This window comes from Berghia stephanieae, chromosome 4, assembly GCF_034508935.2.
Source record: "Berghia stephanieae isolate SIO BIC M18660-M18661 chromosome 4, UCSD_Bste_1.3, whole genome shotgun sequence".
NCBI lineage: Eukaryota > Metazoa > Mollusca > Gastropoda > Nudibranchia > Aeolidiidae > Berghia > Berghia stephanieae.
The window spans coordinates 25,866,678-25,888,536 of NC_088363.1; the positions used below are offsets into that span (position 1 = coordinate 25,866,678).

Here is a 21,859-nt window from a genome sequence, read left to right on the forward strand (position 1 = left end):
ATATGTGTTAATATTGCAGTATTGGATAATGTAGAGAGATTTGAGGACAAGAAGAGTTTAAGAAATGGAAATTGTTCCTCATATTGTCTTGTAGGGAGAAAAACTAAGTACAAAATCTCGCGGCGAAGTTACCCGCCAGTGGCGGCGAAGTTCCCCGACGTGCGGCGAATGTACCCGACAACAGTGGCAGTTTTAAAAGGACTTTTGTGAATAAAATACAATATAAATCTACGTTAACACTTCACAAAAAAATAATTGATTGGCCAGGTAAACTTATTGTCAGTGTTTGGATTGCCCAATTGGCAAATTGGCCTCCCACGGCAGGCCAGAAGTGAGACAGTGAAAAAACGGCGAAATTAGGCCCGATTTTACCCTAATGAATTGGGTTACCAGGCTACAAATTAAGTACACGTCGGTGACGAAGGATACGTACTCGAAACGTTCAAGTTTTGTATTGCCTTTCTTTTATTCATTTCTTTATTATTTTCATTATTGTGGTCCACATCAGGCTTCAGCCTCTCTATCAGTTGATCGTTCTTTTTTGCTATTAAAAATGTCCTGTATCTAATCTTATCCACCATTATCAAGCTCTCAAAACAAACACACCTCTCTCTTACTCTCTCCCTCTCTCACCTCTCTAGCCTAGGCTCTCCTGCGATTTTCATTTCCGCCAGGTTTGTGTAATAACGACTACAAGTATATCTAATATTGTTGGTATCGACTATTGAAAATTCGTAATAAATGTCATGTTGTCGTCTCTATTTGTATCATATAACGTAATGAACTACACTTTTTAAAAAGATTATATCTTGTAGGTATGAATTCATACGCAAATGAATGAGATTTTCAGTTTTGAAGAGGAAGCAAATGAACTGAAACACTCTTAGTCGACAAAACATAGAACAACACAGTATTGGAGAATTCGTAGAGCCGAGAAAAGTACACAGTAGTGAACTGAACCTTTCGTCGCAAAGGTAGAAGAGTTGATTTTCAGAAAATTCGGGCAGGCTACTGAGACTCATCGTAAAATCTAAATAAACAATTTGTGTTTTTCATCCATAACACATTATGATTTCACAAATAACTAATGGATACTGTATTTCAATTTCTTCATAACAACAGATGGTATGTAATTGTTCTATTTTTGTGTTTCATTTGGAACGTTTTAATTAAACATTGTTGAAAAGCCCAAGTGTGTGTAGGCTGTGTAGGCTGTAGGGTTGTCAAATAATAAAAAATGATGTTGGAAGTTGAGCTGTATATTTTGGCCTTGACCTTATTGTTTGCTGCTATCAGTTAAACAAATTATTTTGGAAAGTTTTCATATGTCCAATGTTCTAATGGATGAATGTAAATTAATTTTTGTAATTAGAAAACTTAAGATTTGTTTGCTTCATCATCATCAATGAAGTGCCAGCAGTCAGCAGCAGGGGCCATTGCCGCCTACCTTTCTTGCCTTTGGATTTGGTTGACGGTCACCAGCAGTCAGCAGCATGGGCCATTGCCGCCTACCTTTCTTGCCTTTGGATTTGGTTGACGGTCACCAGCAGTAGTTATTCGCATTCAATCATTTCAATTTCAAGTCATGATTATAAGGCGAGGCAAATGCCAACTCATGAACTCTTCTCGCTCAACAATCTAAGTTTATTTAAAATGTCTTTTTTAAAATAAAAATCTCTAGACGGATCTAACACTAACACTAACTAACACTTTTAAATATAATAATAATACACGCTCATCAATTGACAAATTGACTCACTCACACTCACTCCAAGTGATTAGGCGAAGTGATCATTTCTAGTTTATATAGACCTGTAAATTCTCAGTCAATTAACTGAAATCAGTCAATTTGTCAAATTCAAATATTTAAAAAAAGAAAGAATTCACAAATCGTCGAATGACCGTAAAATAGTTAGGAGTGTTCCACAGCGCTACGCCACGCATAGCTCATGGGGACCGTTTATATTAACGATGTATATATTGCCAAGACAAAGCAACGCTTTTTATAAAAGGCGTGTCTGAACACTTCCCTGGGTATTTTCACACATCCTTCGTAAAATTATTTTTTCACTTTCCAATCCGTCGTGATCCCAACTGTAGCCAATTTTAACTGAGCCACCGAGCGATAAATTTCACTGTTTCATCTAAGCCAAAATTGACCACATTTACCCTTCGAGTCTCAAAACTATGATAAAGTAAATTGCGAATGCCGCAAGTCCGTTATGTAGACATCTTCAAATCGAAAGGTAGGATAGATTGCTACAAGCACATTTTGATTGCCTCACGTTGTAAATAAACTGGTTGACCGTTTCTTCACTGATTGAGTACCTGATCACAAGGAACAATGGTAAGTAGCCTAATTAATTCCCGTGCAAATCAGGACGTTTTCTGGCATTATTTTGCTCAAGCCCAAGCGAGCTTGCTGTTTTGTGGCGATTTACCTTCATTTCGATTCTTTGATTTTTTCCGCTACGCCTGCCGAAGTTTCTTCTTGATAATTCACTTCTACTTAATAATTCAGTGTATTGGCCTGAAGTCATATTTATTTAAGTTTTTTTTACTCTGTCATTTACTGATTGAAAATCAAGTTTGCTCATTGCTACATTATTCTAATGTTCTCACAATGGCTGAGCTGTTCGTGGATCGCCATTCAGACTTGTCGAGCATCGATAAAGATGTGAGTCCCGTGAGGAATAAATTCAATTGGTCATGGCTAGAAGTTAAAGATGATAATGGTGATTATTTTTCTATGTCAAAAAATTTCCAGAGGCAGGAATATAACTTTGATGAAGTCATCTTTACCTATATGAATGACATGCTTATTAGCATTCCTTCTACATCAAATTATGGCAGTCATACTTCCAGTAAGAAATAACACCCACTATTTTGATATATTGTATTTATCACTCTCCTCTCCAATGATGCCCTTATTTAAAAAAAAAATAATTGAATCTTCTGTTTGTCGAAGAGTTTCAGTCAATTTTTATAGAGCTCATTTACAGGTCTATTTATAGTAGTTTCATAATGGAATGATTTTTTAAATAACGACGTTGGCAATATAATTAATATATGATTATCAGTATTACGAACAATTGACGTTAGGGTTTTAGATTAAGCAAATGAACGATGACGGTGAGAAAGAATAATAATACTAATACCGTAATACCGAGACTCGCTGGTTAGTCACTTACGAATACTAATACTTCATTTCTCAACCTCAAACTTAATAAACTGATAATTCCAATGATTGAACATCACTGTGTCAATAATTATTTAATAAATTCAATGGCCAGGTCCCACAATTGTGTAGATTTAGTTTTTAGTTTTCAAAATCCCTTGAAAGTAATTATTGTAAAGTCTTTCAGTTACAGTATAACTGCAAATTTAATGGATAAGATAAAAAATCTTCAGGTCTCAGAGGCTTGGTGTATTTTCAAAAAAGAAGTTGTGACAGCAGTCGACGTTCACGTTCCAAAGGCCAGAAAAAGTCAAAGTAACTAAACCAAACTAGATTAATCATGAAGTCAAAGCAAAGCTCACTCAAGGAGAAGAAGCTAGAAATATTTAGAAACAAGAGAAGACATCGACTTTTTACGCTACACAAAGGCAAGGAATCAAGCAAAGAGTATATGTAGATCAGCAGTTAAGGATTATGAGGAATCAATTGTGATGATGGCTAAGAGAAAGCCTAAAAAGTTTTTAGCTTTATTGCTTTTACAATTGAAGATCTCAGTAACGTACCTACATGTGAAAAATAAATCCTTGAGGAGTGTATTGGCAAATATTGAATTTACTAAAGACAAAATGTTGAAAAATAAACTAGACAATTTCAACCAGAACAAATCACCTGGCCCTGATATGTTTTACCCACGCTTACTGCACTCATTATCAGACAAACTCTCTGAACCATTAGCTATACTGTACCAAGACTCACATGATTCTGGTATACTTCCATCTGATTGGAAAGAGGCTCAAGTGTCACCACTATTCAAGAAAGGAGATAAAACCGATCCGGGAAATTACCGTCCTGTTAGTCTCACTTCTGTTATTTGCAAAGTAATGGAAAGTATTATCAGATTGTCGACATGGCTTTGTCTCTGGCCGTTCATGCTCTACCAACCTCTGACAAGAAACGACTGGACAGAAATGTTAGACAAAGATTAATCAATCGATGCAATCTACCTAGACTTTGCTTCTAAGGCATTTGACTCTGTCCCACATCAAAGACTCCTCCTTGAGAAGCTGGAAACATATGGCATTCAGGGGGATACTTTAAGCTGGGTTAGACACTTTCTTGTAGACAGAAAACAGAGAGTTAGTGAAGGCATAGTATCTGACTGGGCTGCAGTAGTCAGCGGGGTACCACAAGGTGGCGTCCTTGGACCAGTCCTCTTCTCTGTCATTTTCATTAATAATTTACCTAGTGTCTTATCTATATCTAGTTCATCCAAGTGTTCAATTTACGCTGATGACACCAAGGTATACAACAAAGTAAACAAATTGAGCGACAAGGACAATCTGCAAAAAGATATTAACAAGCTAGTTGATTGGGCTGTGCATGAATGGTACTTCATCTAGGAAAGAAATACTCTCAGCTTAATTATGAAATGGGAAATCACCACTGAAATGACACGACAGCTCTCAGTAAATCTAAATTTGGAAAAGACCTGGGGGTTAACGTTGACACTGAAGTTCAATATTCAAAGCACATTGAGACCCAAGTTAATAAGCCCGATAGAATCCTTGGATTCATTAGAGGGTCCTTTACATTTCTCAATTTGGAGTCCATGGGAATGCTTTTTTATGCTTTAGTTTGGCCTCACCTGGAATTTAGCAACTCAGTATGGTCACTCAAATGTGAAAAGGACAAGAAGCTGTTAGAATGTGTGCTCCGCAGAGCAACAAAGATAATACCAGGCATAAAAGATAAAGGCTATGAAGAACAACTGAAAATGATTGGAATTCCCAATATGGCATATAGGCGTATCAGAGGCGACATGCTAGAAACGTATAGATTTATGCACGACCTGTACGATGTCCAGAAGGGATTATTTGTGTTTGCTCACAGGAACACCAGAGGCCACAGATATAAATTGAACAAAGCCAGGTGCAACACATCACTCAGACAACATTTCTTTAGCCAGCGAGTAATTGATATATGGAACAATCTTCCAATCTCAGTTGCGGAAGCTCCAGACCTAAACGCCTTCCAGAGGCAATTTGACAGTCTCTGTCTAAACTACTGATTCAGCTTAGCTGAGCCCCCCCCCCCCCCCCCCCCCTTCAAACTGAGATAACTGCAAAGGATTATCCATACCCTAGATCAGCAATGGCACTGAAAACCTAATTCGCTGGACACTCTATTCTATTATACTATATTAGAATATTCAGTGTAAACATCTTTATTTTAGTCCCATTCAATCAATATTGAGGGAAAATATTTTTTGATTTGCTTACTTAAAAACAAAACAAAAATGAAGGCTGTGTAGTATTAGGTGGAAGTGAATACTGCAATATCTGTTATCTTATGTTTGCACAATTTGGGCAACGACTTGTGTATCCTGCCTAAAATATTTCCACTGATATCACCGATTTTTCATTAGTTAACTTTTATGATCTGACTTTTGCTTTGTTATGCTGAAGATGTTTAACAAATTGTAGGTACAACGATTTTTAAAAATTTATGTTGGAAGACTGGGATTTCGTTACGGGGGGGCGAGGAAGTTGCTCTTAAGCAGGTCTGGATGATTGTGAGCATGAGAGATGAGGATAAATACACCCAACGACATGTGTGCTAAAACTGTTTTTCATGCATTCTTTTTTGGTTTAAAGCATAGAAGTTGTGCTGAAAACCATTGTAACTAATTTTACAATCTTGGGGTCGGGGTGAAAAAAACATATAAATAAGTGGTTTTCCAAAAGGTTTGTGAGTTTGGTGTGTTAGTAAAAAATGGTGAGATACGAGAAATATATTTCACAGGTGTATTTCTCTTAAACTCTCTCTCTCTCTCTCTCTCTCTCTCTTTTACATAATGGCTGCTTTTGTCATTTTGTTTGTCATCCATGCTTCAGCAGTTGTCTCCGTAGTGAAGAATTGGCCTCTAAATTATCGTTTTGGCATATGAATATTAATGATAATAATAATGGTGATAATGATATTAATATTACGTTAATGGTGGTAATGATTATGATTAATATTACTTTTGAAAAATAATGAAGTTATTTTTTCTCATCTTGTTCATCTAAGTTAAAGCTTGTGTGTTCCTTAGGATAAATACTCTTACTCTTAGGCAAAGGTCCCACCACATTGTCAGGAAATGATAGAGGCCGTAGTACCAATCTTTCTACTGGGCAATGGTAATAATAATGAAGTAGAACTTGTGTAACATATTTCGTCCATTCCCTTACAATAAAGTTCTGGGAACATTACATTCAATCGTGTGCCAGTAACAAACTCCATGTATTATCATGGGACTGCGTGGCTCAGCAGTACAGTCTTTGCTTCGTACCTGAAAGGTACCAAGTTCGACTACCCTTGAGCAAGTCACCTAGCCTTAGCTCAATTTGCGGCGCTGCACTGCGGCTAACGCCTGGGTTATTCCAGTCTTCCCTTGGAATAGACCCTAAAGAAAAACTTCCCCTTAGGGATGAATAAAGGGAATTTATTTATTTATTTATTTTATTTTATTATTTATTTTTTTAAAAAGGGGTATAATCCTCCCCACATCCCATCCCCTCTCCAAAATAAAGTTGCAAGTTAAAATGAATACAGTGGAACCTCCCGATTACGACACCTCCGAATAGCGACAACCTCCTGATAACGACATTGACCCGTGGTCCCGATTTTTTTTCTATTTAAGATCAGTAAAAAAAACATCCAAATAATGACGCACTTTTTGATAAAACCTCCGAATAACGACATCATTTTGGCGATTTTCGGCAGTTTTCGTAGATATCTGATACTAAAAATACCGAGTATGAGTACTCAAAGTTTATAAAAACGATTCCTGCTTGAACTGATGAGAACGCAGCTTTTGAAACCAATGAGAACGCAGCTTTTTTTTGACGAATCTTGGCTGATATGCATTAATAAAAACCAAGGTATAAATGTTAGTGTAAGCAAGTAAACACAAAATCTTGGTAACTGTGATAGTAGTAGTAGTAGTACTAGTAGTAGTAGTGGTAGTGGTAGTAGTAGTAGTAGTAGTAGTAGTAGTGTTTTTGTGGGAGGAGGAGGAATTTTATCTAACTTGCAGCGTCCGAATTACCTGTTTTTGTTTGTTTTAAAGGGTTTTACAGCGCTTGTAACACATCTATGTCATATCAGCGCCAGTAAAAAGGAAGAAAATTGGATAGTAAAAAACATTCTAGATTTACAATTGAAATGACATAAGAAAAAGTAAGACAAAGGGGAATGGTTTAAATAGGGAACAGATGTAGATTCCAGGAGCACACTATCAGTGTACTCAGTTCAGATCACCTAAAAGTCTCATCCAGACACACGCACAAGAACCCTCTAAGAGGAATACACTACAATGTTTTGTTTGTTTTGTCAATGTTAATAAAAACTGATCCCGCGGGCCTTACCACGCCCACTTTGTCCGCCATCTTGGAAACCTCTAAATAACGACACCTCCGGATAACGACATAAAAACTTGGTCCCGTGGCATGTCGTTATCAGGAGGTTCCACTGTATCATCATGAGAGGTCAAAGTCAAAGAAGGGTGATGTGATTTCAAACTTTGGAACTATCAGTTCAAAACAATTATTTAAAATGCATCTTTAGATTCGTTTTCCTTTCCTTATAAACTTGCAGTATCGATCCATTAGGACGAGCCTCTTTTTTACAGGGATAGCTTACAATTTGAGTACTCACCAGGACAGTCTCTTGTTAGGGCGAGGTAATTGCTGACTACCTAGTGGTTATCCGTAAAATTGTCTTGCTTTCCCCTGTGCATTTAATCCCACTCACCACAACGAACAATGTGGTAACTCCCCATTTTCAGTATATACCACTGTGCCTCAGTTTTATTTCATGACGAGGATAATGATAATTTATAAGAGGTAAATCAATTGATGTTTGTAAAATAGCAACAACACTAATGTACTTTACTGCCATATCCAAGAAACATTTTCTACTGGGTGGGGTTCCTGACCTCCCATAGTGGGCAGGGAGGTACATACTGAGTCTTCTATCCCCTAATAATGTCTGTTTTCTAACATGCTTTCTGTCTTTGTCTTGGAATGAGATTACTTGGTTTGTCCTGGCCCTGGCTGGAGTCCTAGCTGGGAGGGAAACAGTCAAATGCGTAGTTATTGTTTTTGGAGATGATATTTTTTTTCCTTGTATGTAAATCATCTCTCTGTTATGTATTATTATATTTGTTATTTTGAATTTATAATGTAAGCATTTGAGTGTATTCCTCTTTGTTGGACTTTGTGTTTGTGTCCGGATAGGACTTATTAGGTGATCTCAGACTAAGTGCTTTGATAGTGTGCTCTTGGAATCTACATCTGATCCCTATTTGTTCCCAGTTCCCCTTTGTCTTACTTTCTCTTTGGTGCTTTAATTGTAATTCTAGAACTTTTTACTATCCCATTTTCTTCCTTTTTACTGGCGCTGATATAACCCAAATGTGTTGCAAGTGCCGTAAAACCCTTAAAAACATAAAACACAAACATTTTCTAAAAAGGGTTATATATAAATAGTAGAAGTTAATGTCAACAAAACCGTATGCATAGTGGTTGAATAAGAACTACAGATAGAAATGTTCTTTAAAATACTAAGTCATGGAGGAAAAAAATTTAAGCCTGTGGAAAGCTTACAATATTCTGGGTAAATAACACCTGATGGAAGATTTGACCCTCAAAATGAAAACAAGGATTGACTAGGCGAAGCACGTTTGTGTTGATTTATGAAACAATAAAGACCTTCTAGTAGAAGCACAGTCGCAATGGCTTGCACATTGGTGATAACAACATAACATGACTACAGAAATAGGTCATTATTCAAAAATCTTTTATCAGACCTTCCGAATAGACTTACTCGAAACCGTTGTAAGATATTTTGTCATTGACAGTGTAGAGACAAGGATAACTATCTTGACAACAATATTTGAAACAAATTAAATGAGAATTTTTCCATTTCTTCTAAGTTATAATAGTATAAGCTGTCAGTGCCTTTGCTGATCTAGGGTATAGACAGTGATGCCAAAACTCCGGTTTCACCGGAAAAAACTCCGGTCTGGAGCAAAAAATTCCGGGCTCCGGGCAACTTCTGTCAAATGTGTGGTATAAATGTACATATATACTTGGATGAGCTAGGTAGGACACTTGGTAAAAAAAGCAGTATTTGTTTTGCTGGTCTTAGCTCTATTAAAATAACAGATTAAATTATGTTAGTATTCGTATTATAATATAATACAAATACTAACATAATTTAATATAGCTATTATTTTAATAGAGCTAAGTCTATTGGATATTCCATTATTATTCTCTAACTCTATTCCATACCTAGAAAAAGAAAATGTAACTACAATTTAATATAAAGAATTCAAAATGTGTTTATTTTAAAAATTATTGTTACATTTTGGGGGGCAAAAGTAAATTGACTTCAAGGGTAAGTGGGCAGTCCCCCCTTTCACCACATTGTTCTCTCTCTCTCTCTTTCTCTCTCTCTCTCTCTCTCTCTCTCTCTCTCTCTCTCTCTCTCTCTCTCTCCTCTCTCTCTCTCTCTCTCTCTCTCTCTCTCTCTCTCTCTCTCTCTCTCTCTGATTGGTGCTAACATAAAACATCCTGTAGTAAATAAGTGGAATAATTCGATGAATGATCTTTATACACTATTCCAGTCGGGTTTATTTCTATTGCGATTCATATGTAATAGATTTATTATATCTTGTGTTATAAATGTTCGTCCCCCAGTTTATATAAGTTTTAGTTAAGCAGTATTGTCATTATTGTTGGAAGTACAAGCTTACCTAAGTCGTAGAAGCTATTCATTGTGTTTTTTTTTTAGTTTTTTTATTTTTTTTTTTTTGGGGGGGGGGGGGGGGGGTTCAGTTTATAATCAACTTAAGCATGATTTTAGTATGCATTTTCTTATAGTCACTCATCTAAACGCTTTCAAATTCAAATTTGTTCATTTATAGGAAGATGATGAGTTGAATTTGATGTCTTATCCTGTAATCCAGTCAACTTTTGCAATTACAATGAGTCTATTTGATGAAAAATAAACCCACCAGCCATGTTAACATGTTACGCTGTCGGTTAGTGGTTTTGGTTACATGCTCAGATTGTAGAGGGATTCTGAACACTACTTTTTGACAGGTCAACATAGTTACAATCATTTGTTGTTTTGGGTGGATTTTTAAAAGATTAATGAATTAAACAATGATTGACAATGTCTGTCATCGTCAACCTGGATTTCAGTGTTGTTTTTATCTTTTAAAAGCAGCACCTTATCTTTTAGATGAACTGAGCCGTCCTTGCTCTGTTGATTCTTTGGTGAGTTGTTAACATATCGAACTTGCCTTTCATTACGATTTTTTAATCATTTATTGTCAAAGTTCAGATTTTCTGATTTAAAAAAATTGTTCAGCTTGAAATTAATTTAGAACAGTCTTGAATATTATTATCAATTTAAAGGATTGTGTGCTCTCTTTGTCGCTGTAACTCTAACTCTAACATTAATCATCTCTCAGTCAAACAGTGTAAACTCGTATAAGCAAAAAGCTGTTTGACGAGACATATATAAAATTGTTTATTTTCCTGCTTCCTCTAAACTGATATTACTCAAACATTGATGCCACGTTTATGTGTATACAAAGGGGGAGATATCGGGTAATTGTTGAATCAATTATTCTGATGATGAACATACAATATTGTATGGAGCAGACCCGTTAGCAGAGTGAGGTAGTTATCACTAAATTTATAAATAACTGCATGAATCAACACATTTCATTCATAAGGATTAAACAAATGCTTTGAAATCCTTAATTAATATAATATGCTCTGACATCATATTTTGAATTTAAAAAATATATGTATAGCTCAGAAGTTGGAAGTAAAATTCTGTGGCTCCATAATTAATATGTGTATGCTCTGACATTATATTATTTTGAATTTTAAAAATATATATATACAAGTTCTGGAAGTATAGCTCAGTAGTTGGAAGTAATTGTGTAGCTCCATGAATTTAATTTTACCTCAAATTAATACGTATTTAATATACTTGGCAAATGAATTAAACGGATTTCCCTTTTAAGCCGGAATAACATTTATAAAAACAAACCAATAAAAAGTGTACAGTCCCAGTTAATTTATTGTAAACACAGGATTATAATGTGATATTTACCAACAACCATTATTGATTTTTTATTAAAAAGAACCCCAAACCCCTTGAATTCACACTCTACATGAAAATATTATATCTGATTGCAGGTAATCGATTTGCCATTTTATAACAAATTATATTTTGTTTCTCGTGGAACAGATGCAACATTCGATTATCTCTCAAGGGCTGTAATAGTTCCATTATTCGATCAACATCATAGAGAGGCTTCAATAGTCCCTCAGACGTTTTGTAGATTTCTACTTATCCATATGTTTTCAGATTTTCCTCAGTGAAAGAATTGGTCTCAAGTTTATTTTTTCTTTCATCTGGATTATTGGAGCAGAATAGTTGCCTTCTCTCCAGAAGACCTACTTCTTTAAGGAGAGTCGAGTTGAAAACTATGACAAATTAAATGATAAGCTTGTTGCTTCGTGTGTACTTCCATTATACATCTCAGACTAGGCAAATGTTTAAGATAAACACATTTAGCTGTAGAGAACAAAATGAATCAGACAAATTGTGACAATAATCATATGGTCTAGCAAACAATACGGTCCGGGGACTCCGACATTCATACATTTCTTTCTCTGCTTTGCTTGCTTTCTTTCCTCGTCCCCCTTCTTAATCAGGTCCTCGGCATCCTGTCGATGACACTTAATGAATGTTAAGAATGTTTTAAGATCCAGGTAAAATATTTTTAGAAGGGGACAGAGAGAGAGAGAGAGAGAGAGAGAGAGAGAGAGAGAGAGAGAGAGAGAGAGAGAGAGAGAGAGAGAGAGAGATTAAACGGGTTGATATAAGTTTTATGCGTTAGGGGGGGGGGGGGGGGGGGGGGGTCCATAGCAGTTGAAAGAGAATATGGAAGACGGGCGGGTATCATGTTGATTTTTATTCTTTAAAAATAAGATGAATTTATAATCTTGTGACAACGAAACGAACTCTCGTCTCCTCTTGTTCAAATAAGAAATACGTATCCGCCTGGTCGTAATCTGTGCTTTCGGTTACAATAAAGAATAAAGAAAGAGAAAAGAAGATAATACCGAACTCCAAGTGTAATGATTAATAAAATCTCCAAGTTAGCGTTAGGGGATCTGGGTAATACTAATACGTGGAACGCTTGACGTACCTCCTTCATGTTTATGTTCATGCAGTATTCACTCCTGGAGGCTTTTTAAAATTCGGATTATCATAATTTGATCTAAAAACACTGAAATTCAGGTTGACGATGACATTGTCAATCATTGTTTAATTTATTAACAATCTTTTAAAAATCCACCCAAAACAACAAATGATTGTAACTATGTTGACCTGTCGTGTCAAAAAGTAGTGTTCAGAATCCCTCTACAATAAGTACTGGTTGTTCGTGAAATTAATAAAGTATAAAGCCGTCCTCCCGAGTATGATGTGAACATCACAATGTCCTCTTTACTGTACATTTGTAAATATTCTTACAAAATTGGTGCGGGTCTTTTTTTTCTTTCGTTATAGATGGCTATGGTTGTAAGAATTAAACTTGTTGGCGGTTAGATCTCATGTTTGTTTTAATATTCTCATTATATAATATTATATTATTTGGTATATTTTTTTTTGTTTATCAGCTCTCTCTCTCTCTCTCTCTCTCTCTCTCTCTCTCTCTCTCTCTCTCTCTCTCTCTCTCTCTCTCTCTCTCTCTCTCTCTCTCTCTCTCTCTCTCTCTCTCTCTCTCTCTCTCTCTCTCTCTGTGTCTTTCTGTCTTTCTCGTTTCTATACCACTTCTTTTGCCAGCCCAATTTATTTTTAGCACCGACATGCTAGATATCCAATTATATTTGTTTCAACAATATATTGAAAGCTCCAAATATGCCCTGGTGTCAAATACAGCTAAAAAGTGTTTTGTTTAAACCCCTGTTTGTTTTTGTTTACTTATTTACCCGCAAGGTTTTCCGCCGGTATTCACATCCTGTTTTGTGTTTATGGCAAGTTATGATCGAAACGGGTTTTTCAGTTGGATTGTGCCACCCATGTTTCATCGCATTAAGTAGTTTCACGCGGATATATATAAATATATATTATATATATATATATATATATATATATATATATATATATATATATATATATATATATATATATATATATATATATATATATATATATATTATATATATATGCACCGGGTGTTTTTTAGACGTTTATTTTTTAGGGGCTGGCGAGTGGTCAACTCTTGCAGTCTCATTTTTATTTTTCGACTGTTGTCTCCACCCATGTGACTTTCTACCCTTGTCAGAACAGTCTGGAACTGGTCTCGTCCGTTTTGCATTGGGAATCTTGGAGAAAAAGGGGCAACTTGTAAATAATACGCACATAATTTGTGGTAAATGATAACCCCCCCTCTTTCTCCTCCACGGAAATCGTCATTGTCCTTTACAATAGTAATTTGTAGGAAATCATCAGTCGTGCGTCTCTTTTGGCGAGGATCCTATGCCAGTTTTTTAATGAAGCTATGGTAATCTGTGGATATATACACTCGTGTTGATTTTTATGGTTTTCTTTCTTATTTAAATTGTTTATTTTGGTCCAAGTCCCTTCAGTTTTAGTACCTTTTTATTAATGGCTATTGTGACCCATGAGTTTTACAAGTCGGCTGATCCTCTCTCTCTCTCTCTCTCTCTCTCTCTCTCTCTCTCTCTCTCTCTCTCTCTCTCTCTCTCTCTCTTTCTCTCTCTATCTCTATCTCTATGGGTGAGTGGTGTCATCTTCAAATGCCTGGTCGCTGATTTGACTCTTTTAAGAAAATGAAACCAAATATACTCCCACCCCCCATCCCCGGTTCTCCTTGGTATTTTGTTAATCGATATTGGCAAGTGAGCTCGAGCCAACGCTAAAACTTTTTTTTAAGGCCAAAGTTCTAATTAAGGTAATATAATAAGAACATTGATAAATTTAACGGCGTCGAAATCGCCGCGATTAGTTTGTAATGTTGTGATAATCATTCTGAAGCGCTGCAATCATGTAAATATAATACATAATAGCCATTGTGTTTTCTATTTCTAGGGAAGTGAAAACAGCTGGCACTACATCGTATTTGTTACTACCGCACGTACGGTGCGGTAAAGTATACCATTTTTGTTCCGATTTGAATGTATTACAATGCGCCTGTAACAAACTATCAAATAAGACTTTAGTTGCAGATCAGAATAGTGCTGTTGTCCGTTCTTCTTTTCGTTTCTTTTAACTCTTGTTATATTATGTTTATTGTTTGCTTCCCTTTATTGACTGAAGCCTTTCAAAACAGATTCGTGGAACTTCCAGTCGGGTTGTTAATCACGATATACTATCTTTAAAAAAAAAAAATCACCATTATAATAACAAATAATGTTCTAACAAATACGAAATATTATATCTTTCTTTTTTTTTCTTCTTCTTCTTTTTGCTTTTCAGATCCCGCCACTGCTGTGCGCCATGCTTGGCTGGTCGTCTTTGAGGATTCATAAATGGAAAGATTTGTAGTGTAAAGTTTGAGCCTTACGGCACGGAGGCTTCGAATCCCAACCTCCTCCTTTGCCTCCCCCTTCTGGGTTCATGATAAACGCATTTCCTTCATGCTACAGAATCGACACCCTACACCGAGTATGTGTGTGTGTGTATAAGAGCGTATTATAAATATGAAATTATATTATAGTGAAGTGTCGTTATTTTTTTTTATTAATAGTTTGGTAGTTTTCATTGTCATTGTGTGTCAGCTCCGTTTTAAGTTTTTCTCTCTTTCATTAAGAAGAATAAAATTATATTAGTAAAATATTGTGATTGTATGTCAACCTGTTTTAGGTTTTTCTCTCTTTCATAGAGAAGAATAAAATTATAGTAAAACAAAATTGTCGTCCTGTGCGTGTAGGTGGGTGTGTTAAAGTTAGGGGGGGGGGATGTGTGTTTTGAGTGTATCATCCTACTGGTCACACTCCACTGCCCACTCTTTCCATTATCTATCGTCATCATCTGCAATTTTATTTTTATCGTATCATGATTGAGAATTTAAAGAAAAGAAAAAGATTGTAAAAACGGTCCCGTGCGTTGTAGAAAGCCTGGCGTGGCTCAAGGATCAGATAATCAAGAGTTATTGTTATAATTTTTATAATTATTTTATATTATTCTTGTCATTCAAATAATTATATTAATGTATCTGACTCATGCATAATATTCTTTTCGCAATGTTACTTACGACGTAGAAGAAATCCGTAGTGGTTACAATTTTGAAAAAAATAAAATTAAAAGAAAAGTAAAATGTTTTACATTATTGTGTTAATCGTTAATATCATCGTTGTTGTCCATATTAATTTAATTTAATTTTTTTATTATCTTCCTCTAAATGTTGAAATTGTTAGGCGGTCTGTAGACATTTGTCATCGAAACAACATTTCTATCAACAACATCAAGATGTCTCGTCTGCTGCTGCTGGGATAGAGAACGTCCTGCATACAATGAAATAATGAAACGAAACGAAATTATGATTTGACTCAGAGATCGGTTCAAGACTCGGCGGCTTCTCTTGGCTTACCTTGTGCTGTGTTGCGCTGAGGAGCGAGCCTGTGGTTAATTAAAAAACAAATTAACGTCACTTTTCACACAAGGAGTAACATCTGTTGGTGTAATAGTGATTGTGGTGGTAGTGTGCAAGAAGGTTGTTGTCTCTTTTCTTTCTTTTTTTTTTTCTTTTTCTTCTTTGAATCTCAAGATTAAAAAAAAAAAAGGAAAACGTCTTATTCTGTTACAACTGATCATCATCTTCAACAACAACAACAACAACAACAACAGCAGCAATATTATCATCATCCAGAGATGTCGACAGACTCGTTATACATTTCAAATGGATGATACTAGCATCCTTTGATCGTCGACATTATCATCATCTTCATCATTAAACAAACATCGTCGTTGCCGCCATCATCGGTATTTTTACAGGACAGCTACAACTTCTGCTACTCTGGATTGTATTATTTATTTCTCAGTGTTACCATGGATACCCGACTCTACATCCGTCAGTTCCTATTGAGTTTGACCTTCATGGTTATCCTGGTAAGTTACATTTCATACTGACTATGGTTTTCTCTCTCATTTTCCTCCTCAACATCTTTCTTTAGTTATCCCCCCCCCCCACCTCACACAGACTCACACACACACACACAAACACACACAAACACACAGACGAACATAACTACCCTTCCTTTTAATCCTCCATCACTCTCTTTTCCAAATTAAAAAAAAAATGTTTTTATTTTTGTTTCTTCTTCATTATTATTATTATTATTATTATTATTATTATTATTATTATTATTATTATTATTATTATTATTATTATTATTATTATTATTATTATTATTATTATTATTATTTCATTTTATTTGTCCTTCTGAGCCACAAGGTACAATTGTAGAGCCCAAGTGTATCCCTGTTAGTTGTAACTTCCTCCTCTTCTGCTATGGAATGACATGGGAATTATAATAACCCTACTTGAGGAAGATAAATGAATCAAATATCATGTATGAATGTGGTGCATAATTATTTGTTTTACTCAAATTTTACCGGAAAGTCAATGGTCACCCGGATTGTGCTCGTCATTCTATGCATTGTCGTCAATTATAGTCCTCGGAATGAATTGACAATTGATTCGGCATGTCCTTAAATAATAATACACAGTGACCGCATTGTCGGGAAATTATAATCATCTTCTTTAGTGTGAGTAAAACCCGTATTATTAATTCTCGTGCTCAAATAAGCATTTGATTGAATTCAATATCATATTAACATAAACATTTAACTCTCTCTCTCTCTCTCTCTCTCTCTCTCTCTCTCTCTCTCTCTCTCTCTCTCTCTCTCTCTCTCTCTCTCTCTCTCTCACCGAACCTGTGATCGTTCGCTCTTGATCTTTACCATTATCTTCCCTCGTCTCCCAGGTAGCTGATAACTCAGAAGGACTTATCAATGCGCAATGGCAGAATATTATACATAAATATCTCTTCCCAATATCTCAAAGCTTCGTAGCTTATAACTGTAACCGGCGTTAACTTGCAACTCCGTAGCAACACCCCCCCCCCCCCCCCCCCATCTATCTATCTAATACATTATAGCATATTTATATTTATGTTATTATCGTATATTTCTAAAATTACATGTTTCATGTCGGCAGCAATGTACATCCAGTAGCAGTCTACTTGGAGACGAGATATTTATACACATATTATAATAATGTTACCCTCTTTTAATCTCGAACTTACATAACAGATGTTTGTGCATTTCTAAACCAACTCGGCTGTTGGGTCGGCAAACTCTGTGTTGGGCTGGTTTATCAGTTCAGCTACCGACACAAGTGTTCTCGTGGCCGACGGATTGTCTGTACAACCGGATAAAAACGGAGAAAATTGAAAGCATGGATTTGAAAGCTTTCAGTCGTTGTTACTCGACCACTTGCTTCTTGACTGTTATGAAATTCGGGGTCTAAGTCTCGGGGTTGAAAGTTTGTCCTGTGATCTAGTTTCGGTAGTTATTATAAGCCCCAGAAGTTATTTAGCGCTAACTGTCTCGCCGCCGTAGTCAGTGTTTGCATGGGGGCTATCGTCGCTCTATTTGTTTAATATCAGTCTTTTCATTTGCCTTATTGTGATTGTGTGTGTGTGTGTGTGTGTATGTGTGTGTGTGTGTGTGAGAGAGAGAGAGAGAGAGAGAGAGAGAGTAATTCTATCTCTCTTTTTAGGTGTTGAGTTTCCATACTGCCTTCTGATCAATTACCTCATAATATTTCCCTCACAAATATTCATAATCCTTTGATCAATAAATATTCACCAGTTTTTTTTTTGTTTTTTTTTTTTTTTATCAGCGAGACCATAACAAATAGTTGTAATTAACACATAAACAACATAAATACATCGTAATCATTAAACACTTATGTTATATATTATGGTATAGTAGTAAATTGATATGTTGAGAATTGGTCACCCTTCGTATTGTTTAAATTACCTATACGTTATAAACGATAGCAACGACGGAAAATAGAACGGCGTCTAGTTATTAAAGGGAAACCGGTCATTTCCAATAATATGAAAGGTTTAATATCTGCATAATGATGCATATTACCGTGCGAGATGTACGAGAGAGTGGATAAGAGATTGCACCTTCATTAGTAGAACCTGGGTTGAAATCCCCGCTTTCGGCTCAACGTATCTTGTCCTTGAGTACAAATAATAACTTGTTAATGGTTAATTTTTTCAGCACCTTTATTATTCCGTTCACTTATCGTTATACGCCTTCAAATTTCTCTTGGGGATGCATAAAGATTTTGCAAAATTATTGTTTATTTCTTTATTTGATGGAATTGCTACAAGTTTATATATTAAATAACATTTATTTAAAGTAACATTATCATTATTTTGTCAACCACGTGTAATAAATATTTTAAGAACCAAAATATTCCATTTCAAAAGCTAATTGGCATTGCTCTTTGGTAAACAAGGCAGTCACTAATAGGGACTTTTTGTGTACACAACTCACTGTATACTTTGTCCCTTTCCCCTTCCTTCCCCCTCCAGTCCACATCTCTGGAGATTCGAGAGAGAGAAAAAATACTTTCAACCCCGTTTACCTGCCCTTCCGGTCATTTTTTATTTCCTTCTCTATTTCCCTTGTGTGTATGTGTGTGTGTGTGTGTGTGTGTGTGTGTGTGTGTGTGTGAGTTATTGTACATAACAGACAAACAGTGACACGACGGAGAGGAGGGGGGGGGGGGAGCACAGCTATGACCATTACCGTTTTTGTTTGTTTAGTGTTGTGTTTGTTCTCGCCTGGCCACTAGTGATCGCAGGCAAGCGGCAGGGGCAAAGACTGGGAGAGAAAGAAATAGTATGAATATGTAAAGGTGGAGTAGCAAAACAATGGCTTTAGAGGGGGGGGCGGGGGGGCTGAGAATCGAACGGAACTGAGGAGACTTAAGAGTAAACGTTGTTGTCGAACCTGAGGTGAAACCTTAGTAATAGTAGTGTTATGCCATTATTCTAATCGCGTGATGAACTGTGGAGATTGAATTAATATTATATTATGACGATAACAGTCAATTATCAGAAGGCCGTTGTGGAAGTGGTTACTGACGCCATTACCGTCATCATGCATGCCACCTTATTATAATAATGATATTAACTGCAAGACCTTGCTTTGCCATTTGGTGTGTGAAATGATGAAATGACCAGAGTGCGGGGTTGGTTGTATTGTGTGGTCTCTCTCTCTCTCTCTCTCTCGCTCTAGTGTATGTGTGTGTGAGTAGCTGAGTTGGTGGATGGGTGAGAAATGGATTGGGAGTTTTTAAAAGATGGATGGATGGAATGGTGGAAGGACGATAGGGTGGATGGATGGTCGGTCGGTCGGTCTCAGGTTTATCACTTACATTGGGAATCATTTTAGTCTCTCGATATAACATTATAAGATAAAAGTATTATGGCCAAAAGTAGGAAAATGTGTTTTGTCAGCGCATGCCAAATTATGACGCTGCTTAGTATTTGTCTTGTGATATGATTTTTATCCTTTCGGTCAATTAATATTATTGCTTTCTTCAACTCAGCAGTTATCGTTATCTTTACTGGTTTGTTTCTCTGTAATTTATCAAACTTTGTTTCTCAAATATGTAACTTCAGTTTATAAAACGATATCCAAAATGCATTTTAGTTGTTATGGATGGCATGTGTTAGAACAAGAAAGAAGAGAAAGAAATTAATTAAAAAGAATAAAAGCCTCCTATCTCTGCCTTGAGCTGGCATGTTTTCCCGTCCCTTTATCTTTTATTTTCATTCTACCGCTTGTGTCTGTCTTTTGGGTGTTGTTAAGTTCTTGTGTTATAATTTGATTCAAGCAATAATAATATGTCACGCACCGCGAAGAGGTTCCTGGTGTAGCAAGGTAACACAAGCGTTGATAGAGTTGATAAATGTGACGACAGATGTGCCCTTTTTTCTGGTGAAAAGAATCTTTTACCTAGTGGGCCTGTCCGATTTTGATTTTTTTTGGGGGTTTTTTTTTTTTCAAGGATCCCCACACTCTCTCTCTCTCTCTCTCTCTCTCTCGCTCTCTCTCTCTCTCTCTCTCTCTCTCTCGCGCTCTCTCTCTCTCCCTCTCTCTCTCCCTATCCCTCTCTCTCTCCCTATCCCTCTCTCTCTCTTTTGAACACACACACACACACACAATTACAAAAGACACTTTAAAGAAATATATTACTAAGTAGCAATTATTTTGTAGAAGAGTCTCGACGATAACAGAAAAAGAGGTCGGTACAGGACATTAATCCTTGAGTAACAGCGCCTAGGTTGTGGAATTCCCTTTCATACAATGCCCAAAAACAGTGAAAATTTAGATACGTTTTAATAATTGAAAACTTAATTATTTAGAAGAGCTTATTTTGACAATTAATGAGCAATTATATATTTTACATTAGGGTAGATCGTATTGTAATGTGTATGTAAAGAGTTTTTGTTTTTGTGTGCTAGAATGTGGGTTTGAGTGTACGGGTTTATGTGCGTATGCGTGTTAGTGTGTACGATAGTTTATATAATATAGTCTTAAGTGATTGTTAAGCGCCGCAGAGCATTCGTCAGTGGGCGCTATATAAGTATAAGACTTGCCAACCAGTATGACTTCTCATATTTTAATACGCTTTCAGGTCCAAAATATGAGAATATGGGAATATTGACTAGAAATGCAAAAACTCAACAGAGTGTAAAAAAAAAGAGGGGGGGGGGGGGGGGGGTTATTTGAATTTTATTAATAAATACCGTCACCGTCTAGATGAGAATCGGAGTAGCCAGACAGGTGATTGTCATCGGAATTTCCCTAATTTCCTAGAATTTCCCACCGTCTCTTAGCTTGACAATTCTCCATAAATTCAGCGAATGTTAAATTTGAAATTTTGGATGGTTGCACGTGTTGAAACTATGATTTAATGGGTAAAAGTGTGAGAAAATCGGTATAAATTGGGGAAAATAAGATTAATATTTTCAAATGGTTGAGATTGGTTGGCATATCTGGTATATTATATTATTACTGTTAAATTATATATTCGAGTCGATTTAAATCTCAATTTTGAACTTTTAGCACGTCGGTCCCTCTCTCCAAGCACACAAGTAAATATTTATCATACATTCGCTGTGAATAGTTTTGTTCAATCTTTAAAATGATCTTCTGACATGGTTTTTTTCTCTTTTCTCTTTGGTTGATATTCAACGAACAGTAATCGTTAATCTAGATATTTAGGGTTTTTTTTTTCTCTATTCTCTTTGATCATGGGAGAGATTCTTTTGATCAGTTATGCTATCTATCAAACCATGCTATCTGTCTGTCCATCGATTTGTCACTATCAGTCTGCCTCTTTGTCTATCTAGTATAATCTATCACACACACACATACACACACACACACATATATATATATATATATATATATATATATATATATATATATATATAATACATACATACATACATACACACACAACTCTCCATCTGTCTTGACCTATGC

The 21,859-nt window shown here is 36.0% G+C and overlaps 2 protein-coding genes across 5 annotated transcripts in view; both read left to right on the plus strand.

The window, feature by feature from the left end:
- The first annotated feature begins 278 nt into the window (after window positions 1-278).
- LOC144970314 (uncharacterized) overlaps window positions 279-21,859 on the plus strand; it is an 83,463-nt gene continuing 61,882 nt past the window's right edge. Inside the window, exons 1-4 of one of the 4 annotated variants that reach the window (XM_078909817.1) lie at window positions 282-451; window positions 802-1,125; window positions 14,753-14,941; window positions 15,694-16,384. In XM_078909817.1, coding sequence (XP_078765943.1) covers window positions 16,325-16,384 — 60 coding nt within the window. In that variant the 5' untranslated portion in view covers window positions 282-451; window positions 802-1,125; window positions 14,753-14,941; window positions 15,694-16,324. Of the gene's footprint in view, window positions 452-656; window positions 1,126-14,752; window positions 14,942-15,693; window positions 16,385-21,859 lie in introns of those variants that run through there. The other 3 variants (XM_078909818.1, XM_078909819.1, XM_078909816.1) reach the window with 3 other exon arrangements.
- On the plus strand, window positions 4,788-5,246 carry LOC144971731 (uncharacterized). Its single transcript, XM_078912804.1, has one exon. It carries the CDS (start codon window positions 4,788-4,790, stop codon window positions 5,244-5,246), a length of 459 nt encoding a protein of 152 aa, XP_078768930.1.

Coding starts and splice junctions, on each gene's coding strand:
- LOC144971731 (XM_078912804.1), top strand. CDS start 4,788: ATGGGAATGCTTTTTTATGCTTTAGTTTGGCCTCACCTGGAATTTAGC.